This window comes from Canis lupus, chromosome 2, assembly GCF_011100685.1.
Source record: "Canis lupus familiaris isolate Mischka breed German Shepherd chromosome 2, alternate assembly UU_Cfam_GSD_1.0, whole genome shotgun sequence".
NCBI lineage: Eukaryota > Metazoa > Chordata > Mammalia > Carnivora > Canidae > Canis > Canis lupus.
This window is the reverse complement of record NC_049223.1, coordinates 23,364,285-23,380,935: the sequence shown is the minus strand read 5'-3', so window position 1 is coordinate 23,380,935 and position 16,651 is coordinate 23,364,285. Positions and strand designations below refer to the sequence as shown.

At 42.0% G+C, this 16,651-nt stretch overlaps 1 protein-coding gene across 1 annotated transcript in view; it reads left to right on the top strand.

The window, feature by feature from the left end:
• DHTKD1 (dehydrogenase E1 and transketolase domain containing 1) overlaps positions 1–16,651 on the top strand; it is a 51,743-nt gene that overhangs the window by 23,941 nt on the left and 11,151 nt on the right. The window contains exons 6-13 of the mRNA XM_038530129.1: positions 2,630–2,801; positions 3,813–4,011; positions 6,626–6,938; positions 8,361–8,445; positions 8,977–9,116; positions 12,810–12,960; positions 14,011–14,117; positions 15,406–15,570. Coding sequence (XP_038386057.1) covers positions 2,630–2,801; positions 3,813–4,011; positions 6,626–6,938; positions 8,361–8,445; positions 8,977–9,116; positions 12,810–12,960; positions 14,011–14,117; positions 15,406–15,570 — 1,332 coding nt within the window. The remainder of the gene's footprint in view (positions 1–2,629; positions 2,802–3,812; positions 4,012–6,625; positions 6,939–8,360; positions 8,446–8,976; positions 9,117–12,809; positions 12,961–14,010; positions 14,118–15,405; positions 15,571–16,651) is intronic.

The window sequence follows — 16,651 nt, the reverse complement described above, 5'->3', positions numbered from 1 at the left end:
CATTCTCTTTACCTTTCACTTGACTTAATTCATGTTACTCTAAAATATTTCAGTCACTCGCATTTACCCAGTGCATTAAGCAGGTCTTAACATGGACTTCAGGAGTAAGAGGTGGACATGGCATTTTCTTTAAAGTGACGAGAAATTGAGTGCCCTCTTTTGTCTACTTTGTGTTACAAAATTATTTTGCCCTGCTGTGTCTGTACATGTCTTGCCTTGTTCAAGGACACAATTCTGATTTCTTGTGAAAACTCTAAATTTGGAGCCCATAAAAGTGTGGTGGGTGAGATTCTGGATGCTACTTTTTCTGCCTGTCTTCTTCTGTTTATCTGGGTCCTGAACCCTGTGAAAGTAGATTGTCATTTATACCGTGTTTGGCTAAGTAGCTTCCACCTCACCTAGCATTTGTGTGTTTATGGACCCTCACTCCCAAAAAGCTTTATGGGGCATGGTGGAGTGGTTTCTCTTCCGATTTAAGAAGAAAGTAAAATTAGCAAATGGCACATGTGTGCTCTAGTGCCAAGAATCTAAAGACCATGATAAAATGATGCAAGTTATGAACAGATGTTATGTTCTTTTTTTGGAAAATTTTTGTTTGAGTATAGTTGACACCAGATGTTATGTTCTTTTTCCTTTTTAGAGAGGGAGTGTGTTGGGGGGGGTGGGGCAAGGAGGGCCCGAGGCGGAAGAAGAGAGAGAAAATCTTAAGCAAGCTCCACACTCAGTGCTGGGCATGGAGCCTGGTACAGGGCTTGATCCCACAACCCTGAGATCATGACGTGAGCCAAAATCAAGAGTCAGATGCTTAACCAACTGAGCCACCCAGGTGCCCCCCTCCCCAGTGTTATATTCTTATCAATGCCTCTACTGTAACATTTTTGTAAAGGAGCAGAAGAGGCACACATCCCTCCCTCTTCCTTGCTTTATTGAACTACTCTTACATCACTACCGCCTAGAAATCCCATCAGCAAGGAGGAGTGTTCAGATGCCAGGAGTCCCTGGACCCTGTGGCTAAGGGTTGGACTTTACAGTGTAGCATGGTGCAGAAAAGACAAAGACCATGGAACCAAGAAGGCTTGAGTTCAAATCCTGGCTTTGCTGCTTTCTGGCTTAGTGTACTTGGTTCTGTTGCCTAGATTCTCTGTATCTCATAGGTCAATGGGAGTACATTACATTCCTCATAGTGTTCTGAGAATTAAATGAGAGCGTGTACATAAGTTCCTTGATCCAGGAGGAAGACTTGGAGAGGTGGAGAAACAAGTAGGAAAAAACCCCAGAGGTATTATAGAAGCCCCAGCGACTAGTCCAAAGTGAAATATACACTGTTAGTGAGCCTGGGTTTTCTCATCTGTGAAAAGAACAGTTGTGACATCCTTATCTGGTTCCCCAACCTGGCTGTTGAGTGGATTAATGCTGTAGAGATAATGTAGGGGTAGGCTATTACTAGATATAGATACTCCAAAATGGGACTCATACCTATAGACTCCTAGCCAAGGGAAGGTGTGGACTGGAAATGTCACGCAAAGGAGTGCTTCCTTTTTTAGCCAAAACATTCTATTTACATAAAAATAACTATTTTAAAGATATTTTCAATGTCCTTTTAACAAATCTACTCAAAGTATTCCTTCTTCACTCATATTTAGGTCTTCTGTTATTGTTAGAGTCACAATGGTTATCTTGTTAGGGCTTCTCAGATCATTTTCTTCTTTAATCCAGCATTTTGACTGTTTATGATAATAGTTTTTATCTAATTTACTTTTTACTGCAGTATATTTGACAACATTACATAAATTTAAGGTGTATAGGATTTTGTTGGTTTGACAGGTAATTGCCTTTTAGCCTGAAGTCAGTAGAACTCCTACCTTCTTCTAAGATCTTCCAAGATCTACCATTCATTTATTATTTGCTTTTAACTTTCCTAAAAAAGATTTCGTCTTTTCTCTACCACTTTCTGTCTGTCAGGTTTTGTGATAATATTGTGATCTAACAGACTTCAAATGTTCTGGATGTTGTGTGGTAGTATTTTGTTGGTTCCTCAAAGCATCCTCTCACTTACCTGTGATAAATTTTCCTCCCTGCCTCCTCTCTTTGCTGTCACATCATCCTCTTTAATAAAGTTCACAGCGGTGGCCAGCACACCTAGTGGGGACCAGGCGATGCAAGCTGCACACAGACTTTTCAGGGGCAGGATGATTGAGGAAGAGAGAGGGTTCAAAGCTGTGCACTCTTCCTCATGTCTTGCAGGCTGTTTTCATGAAAATTGTACTGGAGCTGATTTTCCTTCTGTACCTCCAATAGCCCTTCCTTCTGCGGTGCTGCTGTGTGTTCTAGAATGTTGATGGGTATATCAGAAGTGATGGGTGTGAGTGACAATGTGGGGATAGGTAGAGTAAATAACCTGGTGGCCACAAGAGGAGAAAGGCTTTGAAACCTGCTTGAGGTCAACCTAATCATTCTAGAAAATCCTATACAGAACCAGCAGAATTTGGGGAGGGCAGGGGAGCAGGGAGAGAGAGCATGGTTGTTTTTTATTCCTGTTACTATTGGAAAACAATTTATTCCAAATTGGGAACATAAATTTCTACACCCCTTATGAGTTCATTTTCTCGTTTTCTCCTCCATGATTTAGGTTCACGGTGATGCTTCTTTCTGTGGTCAGGGGATTGTCCCCGAAACATTTACGCTGTCTAATCTCCCACATTTCAGAATTGGTGGGAGTGTCCATCTGATTGTCAATAACCAGCTGGGTTATACCACTCCTGCAGAAAGAGGAAGGTCTTCCTTATACTGCAGTGATATCGGTATGTAAAATAGGGAGGCAGCCCTAGATCAACATCTAGTTCACTCGGAAGAGTGAATCTTGCTGGTTATCCCATTTTAAATTTTGGATCAGCTATGGTCAGTAGTTACCAACAGTGTTATTAATATTCCTTTAAAAGTGTGAGTGTGATCTTTGAACCCAAGGAAATAAGACAAGAATGGAACTGAGAAGGTGTCATCTCAAATGGCCCAAGTACCTAGTTGAGTGATCTGGTGAAAACCAAAGATCAACACAGTTGGTACTATACCAGGGTACTTGTCTTTAGGAGATTCAGACCTGGGGTACCCAAGACCTTAGTCAAGAAGGATATGTTCAGTAAGTGAATTTGGCTAAGTGGTCTTGGTTAAAAAATCAGATGTGATGAAGCAAAGTTGACTTGTTTTACCTTGGAAATTGGCAGTTTTAAGACAAAGGCAGGGCTTTTTTACCCATTACCCAGTTCACAGAGTTACAAAAACTATTAGTTGGTAGGAATAGTTGTACCCAGACCCTGGCTTGGATGCCTTTTGGGCTCTCTATGTGAATTTTCTTTTAAAGTTCATTTATTTTTAAGCACACTCTATACCTGATGTGAGGCTCAGACTCATGACCCCAAGATCAGGAGTCACATGCTCCTCCAACTGAGCCAGCCAGAGGTCCCTATCTATTTGAAATTTTTGTGATTAGTTTGTTAGAGATACCAGAAGCACATTCTAGGACTTTTTTTGTTAACTCATGTATGCTTTACATCACTAATAGGTAGGAGCTATTATTCCAGTTTTATAGATAAGAAAACTGAGATTCCTAAGTTTACCAAGGTCACAGAGTAAGTCGCAGAGCTGGGACATGACCTCTTTCCTGTCACCTGGACTCCAAATTATGGGTTCTTAACAACCCAGCCAAACCACCTCTGAGTATGTGGGCTGCCTCCCCACACAGGCAATAGGACTTGGAGGTGGGCTAATGTCGCTTGGGGTTAGCTGGCTGGTTTCATCTGTCTTCTCTGCCTCAGGGAAGCTTGTGGGCTGCGCCATCATCCATGTCAATGGAGATAGCCCAGAGGAAGTGGTCCGTGCCACACAACTGGCTTTTGAATACCAGCGCCAGTTCCGGAAGGATGTGATTGTTGATTTGTTATGCTATAGGCAGTGGGGCCACAACGAGCTGGACGAGCCCTTCTTCACCAACCCAGTCATGTATAAAATCATCAGGTACAACTATAGACATTTGTTGAAGGTCCCCTTGCCCCCATAGTGCTCACATTATTTTTACTATTTTTATTAGACACTCTGAGGTAGGGTGACCAACTCCCTGGGTGGCCTAGCACACAGAACTTTCAGTGCTAAAACTGGAAGAGTCTTGACCAAACTGGTATGGTCATACTATGGGTCCTACGGAGAGCTCCTCATATTCTTCAAACTCTACACGTTTGCTCAATGAATGAACGAAGGCCATTTACCAACCTCATTTGCAGATGGGAGACTAAGGTAGTAGGAGACTAAGCCCAAAACCCAAAGCTACTTGTTATGCCCTTGACAGGACCGAAAACCGGTCCTCCAGGACTTACTCGGTGCCTTGGCAAGAGGTAACATGATGGATTGTAAGGAATCTTGAGAAACATGCTGTCCAATATGAAAGCCACCACCATACATGGCTACTGAACACTTGAAATGTGGCCAGTCCTCCTGGAGATGGCCTGTAAGTGTAATATACACACCAGATTCCAAAGACTCCCTCTGACAAAAAGAATGTAAACTATCTCAATAGTTATTTTTAATGTTGATAAAGTATTGAAGTGACCATATTTTGCATATATTGAGTTGAATCAATGTTACTAAAATTAATTCCACCTGTTTTTTTTAAACCTTTACTCAGATGACCACTAAGAAAGTTTTTTTTTTTTTATAAATTTTTATTTATTATTTATGATCGTCAGAGAGAGAGAGAGAGAGAGGCAGAGACATAGGCAGAGGGAGAAGCAGGCTCCATGTACCGGGAGCCCGACGTGGGATTCGATCCCAGGTCTCCAGGATCGCGCCCTGGGCCAAAGGCAGGCGCCAAACCGCTGCGCCACCCAGGGACCCCAAGAAAGTTTTAACTACACATTGGCTCAGGCTACATTTCTATTGGACAGTGCTGGGGCAGAGGGTTAATGTGACAGAGAGGAATATATTACTTGGGAATTTCCTTTCTTGATACTAGAAAGTACAACAGAGCCCCTTCCCCACTTTATTTCCTCATAGATATAAATGGAAGCAGAAAAATAAATTGGGTGACATTTTACAGGTCTTTCTGGATACAGGTAGTGAACTGCTTTTGGAAGAATAAATCTGGGTTCTCTGTTTTTTGTTTTTTAAAGCTTTTACTTATTTATTCATGAGAGACACAGAGAGAGAAGCAGAAACACAGGAAAAAGGAGAAGTAGCCTCCCTGCGAGGAGCCCCGGCCTGTGGTACCCAATTCCCAACCCCGGAATCACAACCTGAGCCACAGGCAGACACTCAACCACTAAGCCACCCAGGCATCCCTGAGTTCTGTTTGAATTCAGCTGCTGAGTGGCCTGATGTGGCTCAGGGCCTCATTAAAAAAATAAATAAATATCTGGCTTACTTCTCACTCTTGTCAGGACTAAATACAATAAAGTATGTGAGCAAACTTTGTAGTTTAAAGTATTCCGTGAACGTAGAGTGGCCTTATTATTGTTATTAAACTGAGGTACTGATTATTATAGTAACTGGATTACTAAAGCCACCTGAAATAGATGTTGGTAACTTTGAGTTCAATACTTTTTGAAATAAAGGGGTGGGTAGACAATGTAGGTTAGTCTTATAAAGAATAACTGTCCAGAATGTGTCAATTTATAGGGAAACTCTACTAATTACTTCTGCCTTGATGTAGATGAAAGCTTAAAAAGATGAATTTGTTTTTTTGTTATTGTTTGCAAGAGGTTATTACTCACTATTGCCTTAAAAAAAAGTGAGGTAGGGGCACCTGGGTGGCTCAGTCAGTTAAATGTCTGCCTTCAGCTCAGGTCATAATCTTAGGGTCCTGGGATTGAGCCCCACATCGGGCCCCCTGCTCAGCGGGGAGTCTGTTTCTCCCTCTGCCTGCCCCATCTGCTTGTGAGGCTCTTGAATGAATGAATGAATGAATGAATAATTAAATAAATAAATAAATTCTTAAAACAAAAAGGTATTGGAGTGAGAATTCCATAACATGAAATGGATTGTGTTGAAGTGAACAATTCAGAGGCTTTTAGTACATTCACAATGTTGTGCAACCACTCCCTCTTTCTAGTTCCTGACATGTCCTGTGTGCCTTTTTTTAAGATTTATTTATTTATTTATTGATTGATTGATTGATTGATTTTTAGAGGTATTATTTATTTATTCATGACAGAGAGAGAGAGAGAGAGAGAGAGGCAGAGACACAGACAGAGGGGAAAGCAGGCTCCATGCAGGGAGCCCGACGTGGGACTCGATTCCTGGTCTCCAGGATCATGCCCTGGGCTGAAGGCGGCGCTAAACCGCTGAGCCACCCGGGCTGCCCAATATTTTATTTATTTATTCATAAGAGACACAGACAGAGACATTGGCAGAGGGAGAAGCAGGCTCTGTGCAGGAACCCTGATGTGGGACTGGATCCCAGGACACCGGGATCATGACCTGAGCCAAGGGCAGATGCTCAACCACTGAGCCACCCGGGCACCCCCCACTTGCCTTGTTTATAGTGATGATGCTCTGTAATACCTTTGACAATGACTGTATCTGTCACTCTTTGATTTTTACAAATCAGATTGACTTTTCTCCCCTGTTTCTTGGCCAGAGCCCGAAAGAGCATCCCAGACACCTATGCAGAGCACCTGATTGCCAATGGACTCATGACCCCAGAAGAGGTGTCAGAAATCAAAGCCTCCTACTATGCAAAGTTAAATGATCATTTAACTCACATAGACCACTACAACCCCCCGGCCACCAACCTGCAGGCGCACTGGCAGGGCCTGGTCCAGCCACAAGCTTGCATCACCACGTGGAACACGGGTGTGCCCCTCGATCTCCTGCGGTTTATTGGCAGGAAGTCTGTGGAGGTGCCAGAGGAACTCCAGATGCACAGTCACCTTTTGAAGATGTACGTTCAGGTAGGGAGCATTAAAATTTCTGGCTATTGTTTGTCTTGCACAGCAAAGAAATTGGCCTTGATCTGTCTTTTCAGTTGGCTAATGATTTTGACAATCACTTATTGTATGTCACTAGGTTCTGGGAACTGATCCTAGGGGTGTTTTGGTACTGATAGTCATCTAACTTGGACTTGTCCACTTTTCCTCCATTCTTTCTTCTTCCCTTCATACACACATACATGTTTTGGTACTGATACTCCATTCAGATTTTGCCTATTTCTCATTTTCCTCCTTTTATTTATTCATACATGTTTAATGCATGACATTCACATGTACTACATGTATATCATCCAAAATACAGCTGTACTGGAATGCCTGTTTTGATTTTTCTGACCAGTGAGCAGAAAATGCTTTTTGGGGGGAGGGGTAGCATAAACAAAAATAAATAAAAATCAACACGCACATCTCCAAAGGCAACCATTTAGACCCTAATACACGTTGCAGTTTTACATATTGTCTCATGTTAAATATAATAGCTTTTTTTTCTTTAAGATTTTATTTATTTATTTGAGAGAGAGAGACAGAGATAGCATGAGTGGAGAGGAGAGGGAGAAGCAGAGTCCCCACTGAGCAGGGAGCCCGACATGGGGCCTGATCTCAGGACCCTGTGATCATGACCCGAGCCAAAGGCAGATGCTCAACTGACTGAGCCACCCACGCGCCCCTCATATTAAATATATTGAAGTTTTGGTTTGCATGGGCCTCGGAAGTTTCCCAGAACATGGGACTCTCCATGCTGAAGACAGAGGAGCAAGAAGCTAAAGGCCTTTCTTAAGCTTGAACAAGGCACTGTCCTCTGGATGATCTTTACAACACTAGCTTCATTTTTAGGTTTTTATTATATATAAAGAGACTTTTAAAAAAATATTTATTTATTTGAGGTAGGGGGGAAGGGGTTGAGGGAGAGAATGTCCAAGCAAACTCCCGCTGAGCGGGGAGCCCGTTGCAGGGCTCGATCTCACAATGAATGAGATCATGACCTGAGCCAAATCTAAGAGTCAGATGCCTTACCAACTGAGCCACCCAGGCGCTCCAGGTACAGAGATCCTTAAAACAATCTATGCACTTACCATCCAGCTAAGGAACTAAAATATTAGTACAGTTCCCCTCGTGCCCTCCCTGGAGCCATTTCCTCCCCATGCACAGGTTAACCACTAACCGGAGTGCCTGCTTATTGTGCCTGTTTGAAAACCTACAACTGTGACCATCCTCTTACATTTCCTTCTGCACTTTCTCTTTTACTTAACATTACGATTTTGATACTTCCATTGTTGCATTACATTTTTTGTCCTCCGTGTGAAAAAGAGGGTAGACTCTTAAAAATGTCTTTTTTCTTTCTCATTCCATTTTTTTTTCTTTTTTTTTTCATTCCATTTTTTGCAGTCCAGACTGGAGAAAGTGATGGATGGAACAAAGGTAGACTGGGCCACAGCAGAAGCTCTTGCCTTGGGCTCATTACTTGCTCAGGGTAAGAAGTTTCTGTTTAGCTGCACAGCTGGCAGGGGATGCTCTGTGTGACATTTGTTATATGTGACTCCCGTGGTTTTGAATTAGAACTATCTCCTGTCGTTTTCATTGACTAGAGAGGTTCTAAACTTTTCTTACTCGACAATGTTATTTTTATTTAATCTTAGTATAACTCATGTTGGTAACCTTCATCAGAGAAAGACTACAGAACATTTCTTGCTGGGAAACAAAGGGCTCTGTGAGGGATAAATTGGAAAGATATTTTCCTCTAAAAATTGTAGAGCAAATGATGTCTTTCTGTTCTTGTATAATCTCATCTTCCACAGACTTTTGAGTATAGGACAGGTATATTTTATTTTTTTACTTTAATTTTTATTTTTGGACAGGTATATTTTAATAAGGGAATGTCTTTGCTAAGGAAAATTCTCAGGATGAGCTGATGTATGGGAACTGAGGGTCATCATGCCTTGTTAATGCTTAGGTTATTCATTGGAATCTGGATTTTTCTTTTATCCTTATTTGTTTGCTTAAGGTTTTAATGTCCGTCTGAGTGGGCAGGATGTTGGCCGTGGAACTTTTAGTCAGAGGCATGCGATGGTGGTTTGCCAGAAGACCGATGACACCTTTATTCCCCTGAACCATATGGACCCTAATCAGAAGGGGTTTCTAGAGGTAGGATGTCTTTTTCATCTACTGTAAAACCTAGGTGCTGATAATTATACTTACAGGATTCTTTCTTTCTTTCTTTTTTTCTTTTTTTTAATTCATGAGAGACACACAGAGGGAGGCAGAGACATAGGCAGGGGGAGAAGCAGGCTCCCTGTGGGGAGCACGATGTAGGACTTGATCCCAGGACTCCAGGATCATGACCTGAGCCAAGGGCAGATGCTCAACCACTGAGCTACTCAGGTGCCCTATAGTTACAGGATTTAAAAAAAAACTAGAAACATATGTCAGCAACTTTGGATTCAAACTTATTTTTTTTCCAATTAGTTTTCAATTCCAGTATACTAACATGGTGTTATTAGTTTCAGGTGTACAAAAAAAATAGTGATTCAGCACTTCCATATCTAGATAATCATACTCTTAATCCTTTCACTTATTTCACTCATCCCCCATTCTCCCATCCACCCCTCCCCAACCACTCCTCAACCCCCATCCACTTATCCACCTGTCCCCCTCATCCTCCTATCCCCCCATCCACCTCCTCCCCATCCACCCATCCACCTCCGCTCTTGTAACAACCAGTTTGTTCTCGAAGAGTCTGGTTTTTTTTGTTTCTCTTTCTTTTCATTCGTTTCTTTTGTTTCTTAATTTTACACATGAGTGAAATCATATGGTATTTGTCTTTCTCTGACTGATTTATTTCACTTAGCCTTATACCCTCTAGATTGTACTCAGCCATAAAAAAGAATGAAATCTTGCTATTTGCAACAACATGGGTTCGATCCTTTTTGAAATAAAGGGTGCTGAGTGGGTGGAGAATGTAGGTCTATACACTTGGAATGCAAGCAATGCACTAGTTAGTGAGTAGACTAGAGCTATCTTACTCTAGCTACTTATCTGTAGTCATATAAATGTCAAACAGATGTTCATTTTCTCAATCCAAAATTGACATTATAATCTGTGTGTTGCTGAATTCATTAAAGTAAGCTGAGCAAGTGGACAATAAGCCAATATTTCTTGCCTGTTAAAAAAAAAAAAGCCCTGCTTTTAAAAAAAAAAAAAAAAAGCCCTGCTTCAGTCAGTAGAGCATGAAGCTCTTGATCTTTGGGTCATGAGTTCAAGTGCCACAGCAGGCATAGAGCTTACTTTAAAAAAATGTCCAGCTTTCTCAAGATTACTTTATTTTTTAAGGTTTGGTGGGCTTGATGAATATATCTATTACCATGTGTTTCTATGTGCTAGTCCCTGAGCTATTCTATAGGGTCAAAGGCTAATGAGACCCTGGGTCTTTCATTTTTATGAAGACTGGGTCTTTTCATTTTTATCTCTCTGACAACTAGCATAATGCCGGGCATATAATGTTTATTAAGATAAATTATCCTTCAAGGTATGCTTAGTGTCATGTCATCTTTTTTCCTACTCTAGTCATTTGTTTGAGTATAATCTTGAGTTTACTGATATTCAATATTTTAAAAAATTCACTTGTCAAAAGCAAGATTCCAGGACAATTACTTAAAAGGACATGAAGCTCATCTTTACTTTAGTCTAAAATCTACCCCTGGATCAAGTCAGGTTGGTGATCTAGATATTGAAATCTTAAGGATCACCCCCTGGCCCCAGTGTCTTTTATTGAATTGTGACTTGTTATGTAGTATCAGTTCATTTTGAATATTACTATTTAGAAAGCCCCAAGTAAATGCCTTGCATCTGTTATGAAGATGCTGTCAAAGATTTCATTAATTTTCTGATGCCATGTCCTTTATATGAAGACCCTCGCAGGAACTCCTGCTTGCTTGTCGTACTGAGAGTGGTTGCAGTTCACTGAGGAGTAGCTTGTCTTTATCGTGTATGCTTCATGATTTCTGCAATTGTGCAGCATTCCCCTATCAGCAATGGCTCTCAGGAAGGGGCGGGGGCCATGGTACCCTTGGTAACTATAGGTCACTAGGTTGTCTTTCCCCTCTGTTGTATGTCTCAATCTTTATCTTTTTTCTCTCTGCTTACATTTACATGATCACATTGTATATCTGGTATGTTGTGAGCCATCTCAAAAGCATTTTGGAATAAATAAAAGCAATAAATTCAAGAAATGAAGGTAGATGTTATACAAGCGTGCAAAGTACATGAATGCACATGTGAAGGTCAGAGAGTCTACTTGGGAGGTCAGGAGAAGCTTGGGGAGGAAGCCAGATTTGAGCTGGGGCTAGAAGGACATGAGGAGTTGCCCAATCTGATGCATGTAGGGAGAACTATTCCAGGTGGGCACAATAGTACATACAAAACCTGTGAAGTAAGAGGATGGGAACTCCAAATAGCTTCATGTGACTGGAGGTTAAGCTGCAAAGTGGGTACAGGAGTAAGGAAGAGGAGACTGGCCAGACTCCTTGCATTATGAAAGACTTAGAATATTATGTAAGCTGGAAACCTTGGAGGAATTTTGAGCAGGTGATCAAGATTTGTATCAGAAAGAGCCCTCCTGACCGAGCTATGGAAGCTGAAGATGGATGAGAACTTTGGATAGTTTTTCTATCCCAGCTTTATTGAGGTAAGGGCAGTTTCTAAGGTTTCTCAATAGTCTAGGCAGGAAATTGTGGGAACCTGAATTAGGGCAATAGTGGTGCAGACAAAAAATGGGGCCAGATTTGAGAAGAACAGCTGTAAGACTTAGTGGTAGATGTAAGGAGTTAGAGAAGAAAGACTAATCTTGCTTATCTCCTGGCTTCCTGACTCAGACAATTGCTACATGATGACAGCATTCACCCAAATGTAAAGAGAAGGAATGGGTTTGGTAAGGAAAGATGATTCAGTTTTGGATGTTTGCCTTTGATGTGGCTGAATAACATAGAGGTTTCTGTCCATTAGAGAAAGGCAATTTAGGTATGTCTGTCTGGAGCTAATGAAGGAGTGTAGTCTAGAGGTACAGGTTCAGATATCATCAGGGTGTAGAAATGTTTGAACCACAGAGGTGGGATTATCTCCTTAGGAGAGAGCAGAACAAGAAGAGGGCTGAGGGGTCCTGGGAAAAGGTTTTTAAGGTGCTGGCAGAGGAAATTTCCCCCCCAAAAAAGCATCCAGAAAGGCAGGAGGAGAACTGGGAGTCACTGTGTCATGAACTGAAGGAGGGAGAAGTCAGATGTGAGGAAGAAGAACGTGGCCATTGGATTTAGCCACTGGAAGGTCAAGGGTTGACCTCATATAGAGCTGTTTTAGTGGAGGAGTAAGAACAGAAGCTAGATTGCACTAGCTTGAGGGGTAACAGAAACTGGAGTGGATTAGATAATTCTTCTAGAAGCTTGACCATGAAAGGAAGCTACAGCTGTAGAACACTGGTCAGGGGAAATTTCTTTTTTTAAGATTTTATTTACTTATTTGAGAGAGAGAGAGAGTATGAGAACATGAGCAAGGGGAGGATCAGAGGAAGAGGGAGAAGCAGACTCCCTGCCCAGCAGGGAGCCCAGCGTGGGGCTAGATCCCAGGACCCTGAGATCATGACCTGAGCCCAAGGCAGGTCATAAGGAAGGTCTGTGCTCATCTTCACAGAGAGCAGTAGATCTCCTTTCTCATAGAAATGTGGAGATGAATGGAAAGAACACTCCACTCTATGCCTCTCCTCCTTTTGAGAGGGTTTGTGATGCCTTACTCATTCATGCCCCATCTCTCCTTGCATGACAGTATTTCTGTTCTCTCCCTTTGTATTAGGTCAGCAACAGCCCATTGTCAGAAGAGGCTGTCCTGGGATTTGAATATGGGATGAGCATTGAAAGTCCCAAGTTACTGCCTCTCTGGGAGGCTCAGTTTGGTGATTTCTTCAATGGTGCTCAGATCATTTTTGACACGTTCATCTCTGGAGGTTGGTGTTGGCATATGCATGTGGAGTGGATGGACGGTCTCAGCGTCTTGGGGACAAGTACATAGAAAGGGGCCATAGTTGCTTTTGAGATGCTGGAGCACAGCACAGCCCCCCAGGAGAGTTTGGGGGCTGCCCTGCCATCCCCTGGGGCAGGCATGGCAGCCGGCAGATGGTTACAAAAGCTGCCAGGGGACGGGGGCCACTCAGTGACTGTGGGGGCAGCACCTTCTCAGGGGACTGTGCTTGGCCGTAGGGAGCAGGGCATGGACCTGCCAGCTCCTGGGCAGTGGGACTTGCAGGAATGCTCCTGGGGCAGGTGAATGGACACCAAGCAGGCAGGGGTGACTCCGTGAGGATTTGTGGTCAGAGCGAGTGGCAGCCTTGAAAGTCCACTTCCCTCAACCCATGGATGTTTAAGTATCTGAAAGCTGGTAGTTGCGCGTCTTTATTGTTTTCAGTCATCATTTACAAGAGCAGAAGCTGCTTATTGTAAAATTTCAAGTATGTAAAGTACACGTGTGAGTCCCTCTCACCCCATTTTTTGGGGGTAAGCACTCTGGGATTTTGCGCCTTTCTGGCCTCCCTGTGGCTGTGTTTCTCTGTAACCTTGTAGTTGTAAGGAGGAGAAGTGCCTTGGGGAGACTGGCCTTTGACCCGTCCGGAGGCTGTCCCAAGTGTCACACCTGCAGTCTGCGGACAGTGGCCTGTTTTAAGTGGTGCTGTGAGGAAGGGCAGGCGCCACCTGTTCTCCGTAGGTGCTGTGTCTGGCATGGAATCAGAGTGGTACCTGCTGTCCTTGAAACCAGGACATTCACCTTATAATTTGTCTTCCATCTGCTAAAGCCCTTTCAGTGAGCATGTCCTATGGGGTTTCAGCTGGTAGGGTGGATATTTTCCTCTGAAGCGTGTAACGCTGCCTGAAAGGGCATGGGATGGAAATGATGCCAGGGGATCAGACAGCAAACTAAACTTGTGCCACTGCTCAAATCACATCAGACCATTCTGCTCCTGCGTCAGAGGGTTCTTATTTCCCGTCGTGTGTTTTTCCAGGAGAGGCCAAGTGGCTGCTACAGAGCGGCATTGTTATTCTCCTTCCCCACGGGTATGATGGGGCTGGACCCGACCACTCCTCTTGCCGCATCGAGCGTTTCTTGCAGGTATGTCCAACACCTTCTGCATTCCAAGAAATCCTTTCCTGCTTCCTAGGTGCTTTGAAATAGAACTACCTCCTGTAGATACTTAACGCATGCCTTAAGCTCTAAGACCTTGGAGTATTTGAATGAAATAGATTTAATGCAAAGTCATTATTCCTTATCAATCTGATGCCTTGGATATCTTACTATCATGGCTTTATGACGATTAAAGTGGTTCTTGGATGGCAGAGGTCAGTGGTTCCCAAACCAGGCTGATCATCAGAATCACCTATGGAGATTTTTTGCAAAGACACACAGGGACCAATACGAGATCAGATTATTCCAAGTGGGGCCTAGAAATCTGTATTTTTATTTAAAAAATTGTTTTTGATTAATGATAGTATTTTATAAAACAATTAATGATTGAGACGCCTATGGGGCTCAGTGGTAGAGCATCTGGCTTGGGCTCAGGGCGAGATCCTGGGGTCCTGGGATTGAGTCCCACATCAGGCTCCCCAAAGGGGAGCCTATATCTCCACCTCTCTCTGCCTATGTCTCCACCCTCTCTGTCTCTCCCTCTGCCTATGTCTCCGCCTCTCTCTGTCTCTCATGAATAAAATAAATAAAATCTTTAAAATAAAATAAAATGATTCATGATCTTAAAAAAAAATTTGAATAAACACCCAGAAATAACCACTGTTATTGTTTGGTAAGGATCTTTACCTACGTCTTTTTATACCTATGGCTTCCTAATATTTTATTATGAAATATTTCAAACCTATGGAAAAGTCATAAAATTTTACATTGAATATTCATATGCCAACCCCTTAGATGCTACCATTAATATTTTATTATACTGTACTTGTTTTAATCACATCTACTCATCTATCATCCTTCTATCTATAAATCTTTATTATCTTCTGGTGCATTTTGAGTAAATGGAGACATTTATGTACATCACCCTAAGTACATGAATATCATTAGCTATTTTGGCATAAGTGCAGATAAAATATACAGCTAGGTGACAGATTAGTAGAAAGGTAGATAGAACAGTAGATAGATAGTTTATATTGATAGCTAATAATACAGGAAAATGACTTTATAAAAACTAGTTGACAGAAATAAATTGCAGGTAAGTTAAGGACTACACATGAAATACAAAACTACAGTTTGAGGAAGAACTATAAAAACAGGTGTGTGGAAGATAAGTTTGAGAGTCATCAGTATACAGACGTGTTTCCCTTAGGACAGGGATTGATTGATTGAATTAGGTGATCTGAACATTTGTTCCTTTCTTTTGTTTCTCTCTTAGATGTGTGACAGCAGAGAAGAAGGAGTAGATGGAGACACAGTAAACATGTTTGTGGTGAACCCAACTACCCCCTCACAATATTTCCACTTGCTCAGGAGACAGATGGTCCGGAACTTCCGAAAACCCCTCATTGTTGCTTCTCCAAAGATGTTACTCAGGTTTCCTGTAAGTAGGAAAAAAACTGGTTAGGAAGCCTTTCTCCTTTTATCATTTTGTAAAGATTTTATTTGAATTCAAGTTAACATATATGTATCATTAGTTTCAGGGTAGAATTTAGTGATTCATCAGTTGCATAGAACACCCAGGGCTCATTACATCAAGTGCCTTCATTAATGCCCATAACCCAGTTAACCCATCCCCCGGCCCACCTCCCCTCCAGTGACCCTCAGTTTGTTTCCTAGAGGTAAGAGTCTCTTATGGTTTGTCTCCCTCTCGGATTTCCTTTTATTTTTCCTTCCCTTCCCCGATGTTCATTGTTTTTCTTTTTCAATTCCACATATGAGTGAAATCATATGGTAATTGTCTTTCTCTGAATTATTTCACTTAGCATTATACTCTTTAATTCCATTCCCTTGCAAATGACAAGATTTCATTGTTTTTGATGGCTGAGTAATATTTTATATACACACACACACACACACACACACTACATCTTTATCCATTTATCTGTCAGTGAACATCTGGGCTCTTTCCTTATTTTGGCTATTGTGGACATTGCTGCTATAAACATTGGGGTGCATGTGCCCCTTTGAATCACTATTTTTGTGTCCTTTTCATGAATACCTAGTAGTGCAATTGCTGGGTCATAGGGTAGCTCTATTTTTAACTTTTTGAGGAACCTCCACATTGTTTTCCACAGTGGCTGCACAAGTTTGCATTCCCACAAACAGTGTAAGAGGGTGCCCCTTTCTCCACATCCTCGCCAGTATCAATTATTTTCTGAGTGGTTAATTTTAGCCATTCTGACCCTTGTGAGGTGGTATCTCATTGTGGTTTTGATTTGTATCTCCCTGATGATGAGTGATGTTGAGCATTTTTTTCATGTGCCTATTAGTCTTCTGGATGACATTTCTTCTTGGAGAAATGTCCTTTTATGTCTTCTGCCCATTTCTTGACTGGATTTTTTGGTTTTCGGGTGTTCAGTTTGATGAGTTCTTTATAGATCTTGGATAATAACCTTTTGTTTGATACATCATTTGCAAATGTCTTCTCCCATTCCATAGGTTGCCTTTTAGTTTTATTGATT